Source organism: Chaetodon trifascialis, chromosome 18 (genome assembly GCF_039877785.1).
Source record: "Chaetodon trifascialis isolate fChaTrf1 chromosome 18, fChaTrf1.hap1, whole genome shotgun sequence".
Lineage (NCBI taxonomy): Eukaryota > Metazoa > Chordata > Actinopteri > Chaetodontiformes > Chaetodontidae > Chaetodon > Chaetodon trifascialis.
Genome location: NC_092073.1, coordinates 24,049,880 through 24,062,500, shown reverse-complemented (window position 1 = coordinate 24,062,500; position 12,621 = coordinate 24,049,880). Strand labels below are relative to the sequence as shown.

General features: G+C 50.9%; 1 protein-coding gene across 1 annotated transcript in view; it reads right to left on the bottom strand.

The window, feature by feature from the left end:
• Positions 1 to 9,170, bottom strand: part of acvr2ba (activin A receptor type 2Ba) — a 33,217-nt gene extending 24,047 nt beyond the window's left edge. The window contains exon 1 of the mRNA XM_070986634.1: positions 8,567 to 9,170. Coding sequence (XP_070842735.1) covers positions 8,567 to 8,618 — 52 coding nt within the window. The 5' untranslated portion in view covers positions 8,619 to 9,170. The remainder of the gene's footprint in view (positions 1 to 8,566) is intronic.
• Positions 9,171 to 12,621: the final 3,451 nt, after the last annotated feature.

Here is a 12,621-nt window from a genome sequence, read left to right as displayed (position 1 = left end):
AGACAGATCTACAGGAGGGACTTTGCATTTCCTCGTTTCCTCATTCCAGCTTTCTGGTACGCTGCCTTAACTTGTTCAGAGTTCGAATGAGACAAGTGGTGAAGTCGACATATCGTACCTTTAAGGACCACAGCCAAACCCCCTGTGGAGCCCTGGGTCACATTCAAAAACCCAGTGAAACCCTAAAAGACACAAAGACACTGCTTGAGGACCAATAAAACCACTGGTGTTTTCCTGGAACCCCTTCAAGAACTCCTTGAACCCTGTGAGGGACACTTAAAACCACCACTGAAATCCCGAGACCCCTTAAAGAACCCCTACAACCATTTTGGAGCTCCCTGTCCCCTGGAGGACCCTGCATCGTGCCACAATTTGAGAAATGTCACTGCAGACAAAACAGCAGATCTCAGCAAGTCCACAAAACACATGTGAGTGTGCACGAGGCCAAGTGTGCACGTGACTGATCACTGGAGCTGTTCAGTGTGATGCAACACAAACAAATCACAGCTACAGGACAGGAAGCAGCAGGACCAGCAGGAGCAGCAGGAGCAGCAGGAGCAGCAGGAGCAGCAGGAGCAGCAGGACCAGCAGGAGCAGCAGGACCAGCAGGAGCAGCAGGAGCAGCAGACCAGACTGTGTGTGTGCGTGTGTGTGTGCGTGCGTGCGTGCGTGCGTGCGTGCGTGTGTTTTGTTGTTGTTGTTGTCCAGACAACATCTGCCCCCGTCGTCTCTGGGAGTCCAGACAGGACACACTCTCTCCTAGACTGGGCCCCCCATCCTGGGACAAATGGCAGCACAGAGAGTCATTCCTCCGGTCCTCGAGGGAGAGGAGGGCGAGAGGGGAAACAAATGAGTGGAGGAGGAGGAGGGGGAGAGGGGGAGAGGGGGAGAGGGGGGCCCCTGGGAGCCGTCAGTTTGTCAATGAAAGAGAGCTGTGGACCCCCCCCCATCTGTCACAGCGAGACACCAAACTTTACAGCCGACCAAACACAATGCAGACCAACACTCTGCCATTTACTGCTGTTATTCTATACCATGACCACAGAGAACGCTGCACTCTGATTGGACCGTTTGAAAGGAGCGGGACACATCACTGCAGTGTGTGTGTGTGTGTGTGTGTGTGTGTGTGTGTGTGCGTGTGTGTCTACATAAAGTGTCCTGGTCTCTATTGTCGGCCTGTGAGCTTTGACCCAAAAGATAAGAGATACACAAACACACACACACACACACACACACACACACACACACACACACACACACACACGGCTGAACACTGACTGACTTATTTAACGACATAAATAAGTGAATGAATGAATGAAGACACTCGTCCTTTGAGGTCTCCTGCGGTGCTGATTACGGAGACGATGTCTGTCCTCTTACGGATCGTTTGTGGTTTGCTGAGTTTGATTTCCAGAGAAATTTCCTTGACTGAACTTTTTTTAAAAAAGAAAATCTAACTGAACATCCATCCATCGTCTATACCTGACTATCCCTTGTTGGGGTTGCGGGGGGGCTGGAGCCTATCCCAGCTGTCAAGAGGGGGGGTACACCCTGAACCGGTCGCCAGTCGATCACAGCGCAAAACACAAGACAGACAACCATTGACGCCTCACACCTAAGGACAATTTAGAGTCACCAGTTAACCTAATGAGCATGTTTTTGGTCTGTGGGAGGAAGCCGGAGAGAAGCCACGCATGCACGGGAAGAACACGCCTGGGGATCGAACCAGCGACCTTCTTGCTGTGAGGCACACGCACTACCTGCTGTGCCACTGTGCTGCATCTAACTGAACAGCTAACCCAAAAAAATCCAAAGGATGACAGCATTTCAGAGGACTTCTTGGTGTCCGGTCATCTCATGACCAGTGTGTCCAACGTCCTGGCTGGACCCTGTGAAGCCTCAGTGTGTCCAACGTCCTGGCTGGACCCTGTGAAGCCTCAGTGTGTCCAACGTCCTGGCTGGACCCTGTGAAGCCTCGAACGCATCACTGAGAATGTGCTCTATTTCTACAGGACAAACGGGAAAGACTCTGCCTGCTAACTGCTGACCTCAGAGCCTCGAACATGTTTATTCACTGATGTCACTGCACTGATGCTTAGAATCCATCTGAAAACGTGATGATGACTGCAGGCTGCTTCTCGTACGCTCTGAACAAACAGCATCACCGGCTCTCTGCTAATGACTTTCATGAGTTTCTCTGTGTGTGTTTTCTATGATTGCCAGTGGTCGTGTGTGTGTGTGTGTGTGTGTGTGTGTGTGTGTGTGTGTGTGTGTGTGTGTGTGTGTGTGTGTGTGTGTGTGTGTGTGTGTTACAGAGAGAGTTATGAAGACACTCCTGGCCGTAAAATTAATTTATACTCTTTGGCAGACTGCTCACAGCTCAGCAGCCAAATTTATGAAAAGTCTCTGTGAGCATTCAGACTGCACTGAGGTGATTCAATATTTGACTTTGAATGACAAAATACACTTTATTACATAATAAACAATAACCTGTGATCACTAAAGGTCATTTGGTTTGAAGTGAACACATGAATGAGAAGGACGGCTTCAGTGGATTTTAAATGGATTCTCCAGCAGGACACAAAGCGTCTCCTCAGAGACGATCCCTTAAAAAACAACTAAAACTGAGAAAGGACAAAGTGTTCTGTCTCTGCCTTCCTCTGTGCGTCTCTGTCCCCTCACCCCTCTTCCGGCCTCCCCTGACAGCTCGCCTCCTCCTGCTGCAGGTATGTGCTGCTGCAGTGTGAAGAACCACAAACAGCAAAATCCAACAAGTCCTGGAACCACAAAGGACCCGACAAGGTGCCCTGAAGAACTCCGTCAGAAGACTTCATGACCTCTGGCAGACAGACGGGCTCTTCTTCTGTGGTGTCAATATGTCTGCTTAGATTCCTGATCTAATTTGATCAGAGTCATTTCTGATATCAATCATTTCACCAGTTTCAGATTGGATTTTGGATTTTGGAGAAAATGATGATTCAGATTTCTCCAAGTAAAAAAGCACAGTTCACGCATCACCTTGAAGGTTTCAGAAGAAACACAACCTCACTGACCTCAGTTACACTGAAATGCCTGCACACCATCTTTTTACTAAAGAACCTGAAAGCACCACGCCGAGCAGACTGACCCGCAGACATGACTGAACCCAAACATCATTTCTGAAGTCTGAACACGGCTCGACGTGTCGGCGTTGATTCATCTACGACAAACTTTATTAACAACTAAAAGCAGATAACGAACAATGAGTAAACTGTTTGGTTGCTAAATGCTGCAGATTGAAGACAAGCAATGGGAGCATCAGGACACGCCGGTCTGCGTGTTTGTTCGACTGTTTGAAGCCACAGAAACACACACATGTCCACGTTTAACCAGCTAATGTTCAGTGCATCTATGTGCCGAATGACGTCAAAGCTTGAATTAACAGTACCTGACGTCCCAGGGAGAACGTCTCCGATCGGGGAACACTGAGCTCTGACAGCAGTTAACTGCAGCTCAGCTTTGCAGCTCGTTTCTGTTCTAAGCAAGTTTCTGCTGACACTGATTCCACCATGTCTCATGTGAGCAATCTGAAAACCAAATCCTGATGCTCGGGAAGTTCATAAGACCTTTAAATGTGCGTTTAGTGGCCGCAGCGAGGCGTTGATGCAGGTTCAGAGGTTCAGAGGACGTCTGTCCTCAGCCTGCAGCATCCAAACTGCTTTACCGCAGGACACGTGAGCGTCTTCCCTTTCCTTCACAGCACAACACACAAAGAAACCTCTGCAGGCCTGCTAATGAAGCACTGAGTGTGTGTGTGTGTGTGTGTGTGTGTGTGTGTGTGTGTGTGTGTGTGTGTGTGTGTGTGTGTGTGAGGGGAGGGTACCCACAGTATTGATCGCTGAGAAAGCAGGTCAGCTGAGCTACAGTCATACATTAGAGAGCGATGAGTGGAATGAAACGTGGACACTGCAGCTCAATTACAGTAAACACACTGCAGGACATGAGAGCTGAGGGAAACAACAGAAAGCACACCAATGAATGAATGACAATTCATCAAAACGTTCAAAATCACACTTCTCTTCAGTCTCTGAGTATCTGACTGAGATGCCTGTCACACCTGCAGGACCTGAGGTGGTCTGTTCAGGTTCAGGTTTAAATGGGCTCTCAAAGGCTCCATCCTTTCACTGATTCTCGTCCTCCATCCAGACTCGCAGCTGATTGGTTCTACCTGCAGACCTGCTGACTGTCCGTCAGCAGCGTCCTGAACGAAGCCGTCCCTGCTAGAAAAACCAGCATAGACCAGAAAAGCTAGCCACCAGCAAAAACCAGCATATGTTGTGTTTTGATGCTGGTCACCAGCATCCCGTGCTGGTTATGCTGGTTCACCAGCATCACTAGCGACAACATGCTGGTCCACCAGCGTTATTAGCAACACCGTGCTGGTGTACCAACATAGCTATGTTGACTCACCAGCTAAGCCAGCATAAAACAGCATAGACCAGCATGGACCAGCATGGAAATGATGCTGGTCTATGCTGGTTTTTCGAGCAAGGGTGTGATCACAGAAGCACAAACTGGACCTTCAGTTGTGGTTTTTAGCCTGAGGAACCCTCAGCATTCAGTCGCTGATGCAGAAAATCAGTCTTCCTGTTTGCTTCAGGTAAAATTAAAGTCTCAGCCTCCAGAATGTTCTGTTAGATGCTGTCTGACCCACCTGACTGATGCACGCGATGCTTACAGCAGCATGCTAACAGCAGCATGCTAACGGTGGAGGAACAGTAAAGGATGCATCAACATGAAGGTCTGAACTGAGTCTCATCAGAACCCTTCAGTGCCTGGAGCGCAGTGGAGGACAGACAGACAGCCGCGGCGCTAACGTGGCTAAAAAGCAGAGCCGCTCTGCACTGAAGCGGCCGTCGTTTCAGCTCCTCGGTGCGTCTTCGCCTCCTGCTGTTTGCTGTGAGACACTCCCGCTGACGTTTGCTCTTCACAAGCTGTTGATGCAGGAGGATAAATCAGACACTCCTCCAGCTCTTGGGCTGAACACCACGTCGAGCCTGGTTTCAAACCAGCGCTCTGTTTCTCCCTCTGGGTCTGCTCTCGACCCGGCGCCTCCCCCTCTCCTCCCCCTCCTCCCCCTCCTCCTCCTCTTGACCTCATGTCATCAATCTTCGGGGAGCCGGGAGGAGAAAAAAACAGGCACCGGTCCTTTAAATCTCGCCTGTAGCTACGGCTACCCATCCCCCACCGTGCCCCCCGCTCACCCCCTCTGCTGGTGTTCAGGCCCTGCAGGGAGTCGCAGTGAGAGGGTGGGCAGCCATTCAGGCCCACAACAACAACAGCTCCTCTAATTTTAGATTTACATCAAACCGGCTGACAGGAGTTCACTGAGAGGAGCTCAGACTGAAGGAGGACAGAGCAGACCCCCCCCCCACACACACACATTAAATTCCTCCTCCAGCAGAAACAAACCGTCTGACTCCAGCCCTCAGTGTCCTCCATGTTTGTTATGTCTGTATCGTCCCTCCAATTCTCCACAAGTCTGCTGCATCATTTCAGACACCCTTCACCACAATTCACACATTTCCTGCCTGTGGAAGCATCTGCGCGGTTTCAATAAAGTTCTGAGAGTTTGAACGAACGTGGCTGCACCAATGACTCTATGCACCAAACATCACACACCTCCGCCACCTCACAGGTAACAACAGGTGAGACGCACACAGGATCCCTGAAGTCTGAGTCCAGTGTCAAGCCGATGTTCAAAGAAAAGGATTACAGGTGAGTCTGAGATACTTCCTGCCAAACGCTCACCTGGAAGCTCAGTGCTGCAGTAATTGGTGTCCCTCCCTGATTGGCTGAGCTCTTAATTGGTAGGTGACAGTGCATGATGAATGCATGAGTCGATTAACTTTAAACGACGGCGTGACAGTACGAACTCGAGGAAGGATCGACACCGCCTGTCCGCGACCTGAATGGAAGCTGCAAGTTTTCCATGTTTGACGACGTTTCACTGCGTATTTTAGCCTGTTGAGCGTGGCGTTGGCGTACTCTGCGGCTAATGTGGCTCATTACACGCCGCAGGCTGCTGGACTGATGACACTGAACGTTCAGCCTCATCTAAGACACTGAGTCACGACAGCTGTTTCCTAGCGTGGGCTCAGTTAGCATTAGCTTCGTTGTTATATGGATGCCTGTTCTGTGTGTGTGTGTGTGTGTGTGTGTGTGTGTGTGCGTGTGTGTGAGAGAGACGGAGGTCATGATGTAGCTACATGTAAAAGAGAAATGATCAAAATGCACAAATTTGTTATCTTAACGACATCATGTAGCTTAGATTAGCATCCAGCTGCTAGCTTACTTTATTGGTGCGGCCGTCAGAAGCTCATGCAATGCATCATGGTACATGAAGGCACTGCTGCTCAGCTGTAATATAGCACACACACAAAACGTGGTGAACTTTCCCTTTAAGGCGTCAGTGGTTTATCAGCTGATAATCAAAGTGAGAACAGCTGATCAGAAATATTTACCCTGAACACTGATGAGAAGTCCCACATCACTTCAGCATCCATGTCGACTTTATCATCAGGCCAGTGTGTGTGTGTGTGTGTGTGTGCGTGCGTGCGCGCGCACGCGTGTGTGTGTGTGTGTGTGCGTGTATTGATCTGGACGTAAAGGAAAGTGTTTCTCCACAGAGTCGATGAAAACGTTCCCTTTGTTCTGACTGTAGCTGCAGCTGCCTTCACAGCTCGTACTGTACAGCAAATGTGTGTGTTCTACAGATTAACACACACACACACAGCCTCTGTGTGTGTGTGTGTGTGTGTGTGTGTGTTAATCTGTGTGTAGTATGGGAATATTATCAGGAAGAAAACAGCAAACAGAACAAGGTCAGAATATTCTCACTGAGATCTGAAGCAAAGTCCCACAAGAAATACTACAGAAATACTACAGAAATACTACAGAAATACTGCAGAAATACTACAGAAATACCACAGAAATACTACAGAAATATAAAACTCAGTTCTAAACCTCTAGCGTTGTGGACATGTTGCATTGTGGGAAATGTAGGCATCAGACAAAAGCAACTAAATGGATGGAGGAGCGTGATGAAAGCCATCGCTGCTCCACCTGTCAGCGACTTCTCCATCAAACCAATCAGATGAAAGGACGGTGATGACGTCACAGAGATATCAATACGCCACCAAAGGCAAAAGTTAGTCGATTAATCAAAGCGACTGTTTTGATGGTGAAGTCGTAGTTTTGACCTCTGACCTCTGCAGTCTGGTCCTGTTTCCTCACAGGAAGCTGAATATTTCGACCAGATGACTTGAATCTGAAGATCTGACGATGAATTGATTGATTGGAAAAAACAAATGGCGGATCAGAGTACTGTAAAACGAACACAGGTGAGTTTGATCAGCTGCGCACCTGGACTCCAGCCAGCATCACGAACTGATCACTGATCAGCTCCTCACACAAGGAGGGCGGGGACTGGTCCAGGTGGATCGCAGCCAATCAAACACCTGAGCAGAGCTCCAGCTCACGCTTCCCTCCAAAACACGACGGGAATGACCGATTTCTGACATCGCGCCCGTGCACGTGTGTAGTATTTTTCTGCACGCGCGCGCACGCGCCTCCTACTACAACCACTACTACGAGGCCACATGACCGAGCTGCTCCATTCATCCACGCGCCGGGTGTCGGAGTAAAGCGCGCGCGGCCGGAGCGCGTGCAGAGAAAACAGCGGAGACAATGACGACGACCGATGCGTCCGGTTATCAGTGATTTCAGAGGCTCTAGCTCTCTGCCGGCGCTCTGCTGATCGATTATTGATCCGCCTGCATGCCTGAGCAGACAATAGAGCGGCAGCCTGCAAGCACGCGCGCACACGCACGCGTCTGACGGTGGACGGAGGTGCAGCTGGACTGAAGTGACTCCTGCAGATACACAAACAAAGAGGCGGACTGACGGAGTGTCCCCACGTCCTCCATCAGACCCGCATCCCGCCTCTCCGCACCGGCGGCGGCTTCAGGTGCAAAATGAGGACACGGACCCAGAATCCTCAGTCCACCTCTGCTGTGCAGCGCAGCAGCAGCGGCGGCGGCAGCAGCAGCAGCAGCAGCAGCAGCCGCACCGGGTCTCAGCGAACCTCAGTCCTGATGTTGTGAACGTTTCTCCATCAGTCCACCATGAATCCTCCTCCACCATGTGCTGCTGCTGCTGCTGCTGCTGCTGCTGGAAACACTCCAGCTGCACCACACACAGCTCCCAGGCATGACCAGGTCCGGGGAACCCTCTAAAAACGACCTGAATATCTGCGGGCTGTGGCGGACAAACACGCACCATGAGTGTGTCTGTAAAGAGAAGCTGTGATGACTGAGGAAGCGGCGTACTAGCAGCGCGTTCAGCGCACGCGACTCCTGAAATGCGCGGATCAGCGTGTGAAACACGCCTCACAGGGGCTTCGTAGTACTCTGGTAGTACTCTGGTAGTACTCTGGTAGTACTCTGGTGTTTGCAGGCTGCAGTGTTGCAACCTGCAGCCCTTTCACCCACAAACCCGCAGCAGAGGCGCGAGGCCGGCTCTTTACCTGCACACAAAGTTCCCAGCAGAAGTGCACAGGTCAGCCAGGAGAGCCACATATTCCCTCTAGTTGGAGACGGTCGCCGCTGCGCCGCCGGGTCGAGTCCTGCTGTCCTCCGGATCCTCCTCCAACATTTAAAAGACAAGTTAAGAAGCGCAGAGGGACGCTGCGTAAAACCACGACCCGCAGCCAGGCCCGGACTCCGGGACCGTTTTTGTCCACTGGGCTTTTGTGTGTGTGTGTGTGTGTGTGTGTGTGTGTGTGTGTGTGTGTGTGTGTGTGTGTGTGTGTGTGTGTGTGTGTGTGTGTGTAATAATCCAGCCAGCAGCCCCCTCCTCCTCCCCCTCCTCCAAAACGCAGCAGACCCGCACGGCTCTACGGAGAAGTTCCCAGCGGATCCGGAGCCATGCGGGGCGGCAGCGGCGGCGGCGGCGGCTCGGCCCGGGGTCACTCGCAGTCACAGCCCGCGGATAGCTCCACACCAGGCCGCAGGCAGCGGTCACAAACAGGGGGCTGGAGGCGCGCAAACAGCCCGCAGCCCAGCTCTCCTCTCCCGGCTCTCCCTCTGTCTGAGGCTCGCAGCAGCTCTCCGCCGCCTCGTCCTCTCTCTCTCCGGTCGGGGCTGCTGGGGACAAGCAGGCAGGATGATGCGTCAAGCTGCACGGAATCACCCGCCTCCTCTTTCAAAATAAAACGCCTGCTCGCGTCCTCTGCTGGCTCACTGTGTCGTTACTCTCAAGTCAAAGATGGCTGACTGTCTTTCTGGACACTCAGTGTCTCTAAACGTGCCGTCAGAGGAGACATTAAAAAACATCTCACTGTCCACTCGAATGAGAGCGTCAGAGACCCTCAAATGTGACCTTTGGGACATGTCTGTTTAATTAAGGGGAAATTAATGAAATGAAGACACTGTCAGTCTTCACTGTAGACTGTCCACAGTGAATGTCCAGACTGAATCATTTCAGTCATCATCTTTGCTGAGCGTAAAGCATTGAGCTGATCCAGGATCTGTTTTCTTTCTTTATGGTGACTGTTGTGCAGCCGTCAGGACACATGTAAACAAAAATAAACATACTTATGTTTTCAGTGTCATGAATGTAAAATAAACGTTAAACATACAAAACATTCAGTCGCCCTGAGACACACAAAGAAGACCCCCCCCCCCCAACAGAGGACCAAGACCCCAGACTGACACGTCTCTTTGTGGTCATTGGACTCTCCTTCACTTCACTTCACTTCTGAGATGTCTCGGTGCATTGTGGGGAAACGCAGCCACTGAGATCAAACCGTCAGCTTCAGCCTGGCAGCATGAAACACACACGATGTGAATCAACGTTAACGTTGTTTAATGTTAAACTCTGATTTTCCTTGAAAAGAGTTCAAATGTTCAGTCTGCAGTTTGACAACAAGCCAAGAAATGTAACACATGATGCTTTTATTTTGATAATCTGGACCGGAAGTTTTGTCTTTCAGTTGACTTGACCATGTGTGGTGCACCCAAGATGAACTGAGTCCAAAATGGCTCCTAAAGAGAGAGAGACAGACAGAGACAGAGACAGAGACACACAGACAGACAGAGAGAGAAACAGACAGACAGACAGACAGACAGACAGACAGACAGACAGACACAGAGAGAGAGAGACAAACACAGACAGAGAGACGGTGTGGGACGCAGCCTACCTGTGCTCAGGTGGAGGTGGACCGCTCAGACGTCTGACAGGTGCAGCAGCTGCTCCACCTCGTCTCATGTGATCGATGTTTGTGATCAGTTATCAATCAGACGCACAGATCCAGAATCACCTCACCTGTAAAGTCAGCATGTTGTATTAATATGATCAGACATGTCGTGTTCTCAGAGATGACACTGCTGCCCCTCCACCTGTGGACAGGTGTGACACCGTCCCTCACAGAGACGCTGCAGACGTCCAGGTGACACCTCATCAAAGCAGAAACACACGTGGCCTCAGTTCAAGTCAAACCTGAATAAAGGTGATGTGATCTGGAGGTATGTGCAGCCTCCTCCTCCTCCTCCTCCTCCTCCTCCTCCAGCAGCAGCACCAGGATCAGCACCTGGATCAGCACCGGGACCAGCATCTGGACCAGCACCTGGACCAGCACCTGGACCAGCACCTGGAAACCACGACGCGTTTTGATCACGACAAAGATTCCAGGTTTCACTCGTCCTCCGGTCCAAACGAGTCCGGCCTCTCCCTCCTTCAGTCACACGATGCAGGTGACGTGTGTTATTTATTTGAGCTGCAGGGAATCGTGGCACGCCGCGGATCAGGCGGTGAGCGCAGCCCGAGGCCGGTCCGGATGGAAGTCCTCGGCCTGGCTCGCCGTCCTCTCTGTGGACGCTTGTCCGCCATCAGCTGATGTTACCTAAGTTCAGACGAGACGCAGACATGAAGCAGACAGCTGTGTTATTCTTGGCTGTGCATCAAACACACATCAGAAACACAGAGAGGCGAGTGGTTAACACGCCTGAACAGGACCCACACACACATGCACACACGCACACACACGTGCACTCCACACACACACACACACACACACACACACACACACACACACACACACACACACACACACACAGACTGTGTTAGCTCCTCGTGTGGACTCTGCAGTAACATCACTGATCCGTCACACAGCTCACCCACACATTTCACAGTCAGAGTGCTGCTGGGGGGGGGTGTCTGTGTGGAGACATTCAGTCAGGACGCCGGAGCGTCTTCTGCTGTGGCTTTAGCTCCAAACAGCCACGAGGTCCTTCTCTGAGACGTCAGGTGATCCCGTGAGGACGAGGACAAAGCAGGACTGTTAGCTTCCACGTTAGCTAACAATCTGTCCACTCCTTTCTCGGTGTCTGGACATTTGTCTTTGGGGTTTGACGACTGATCGGCTCTACAATGACCTTCAGACATGAACCAACCATCTTTCCATGAAGGACCTTAGGTGCATGCTGTCCCTCTCTGTCTTTCTGTCCTCATGGTCACTCTCTACCCTAAAGTGTCTTAAAATGCTGGAAATCTTTGGAGTTTGTTGGATTTTAGCAAAGCAGCGAAAACCTCAGCAAAGTCACCGACAGACGGCTGCTAAGTACGACCATCGCTGTCTGCAGAGGTACACAGCTGTGTGTGTGTGTGTGTGTGTGTGTGTGTGTGTGTGTGTGTGTGGTCCAGAGGGGAGATAAAGTATTTCTGTGGAACAGTGAATTTAAACCCCTGACAAGCTTTTACTACTGATGGAATCATTATTATAACTCAGTCTGACACACACACAGACACACACACACACACACACACACACACACACACACACACTCGTTGACCTGACCGTCATTGTTAGGACACACTCACTGTGGACAGTTTAACCCCAGCTGTCACTGACATGGAGCCTCATTAGGACCGAGATCTGGTCCCCACGACGAGGACTGGTTCCAGCAAGGTCAGGCTGTATGCTGGAGGATGTCCCCAGTAGGCAACAAAAACACATCACACACGTACGCATGCACGCATGCACGCATGCACGCATGCACGCACACACACACACACGCACACACACACACACACACACACACACACACACACACACACACACACACACAGCTGCTACCCCAATTAGTGTCTGAAATCTTCAGTGTGGAGGCCAAAAAGACAAACAGTGTGCTTAGCAGGGGAATATGTATATACTGTGTGTGTGTGTGTGTGTGTGTGTGTGTGTGTGTGTGTGTGTGTGTGTGTGTGTGTGTGTGTGTGTGTGTGTGTGCATGTGTGTGTGCGTGCGTGCGTGTGTGTGTGTGATTCTCTGGCAGTGTTCCAGACCTTCTTTAGTGTGGCTGAGATGAGTGCCTCCATTCTGTTCAATATTGACACAGATTAAACTGTGCAGAATTTGAAGCTCTGCGATTGGACGTCTGTCAGTGAAATGCACCTTGGGAGTCGTAGTTGACGTCTCTCCTTCAGGTTTTGTCCTCGGCTGGTTTGACGTTTCATCGAAGAATTAAATTTTCTCACGCAGATGTTGATGATCGGGTGGGACTTTGACCTCCTCCTCCTCCT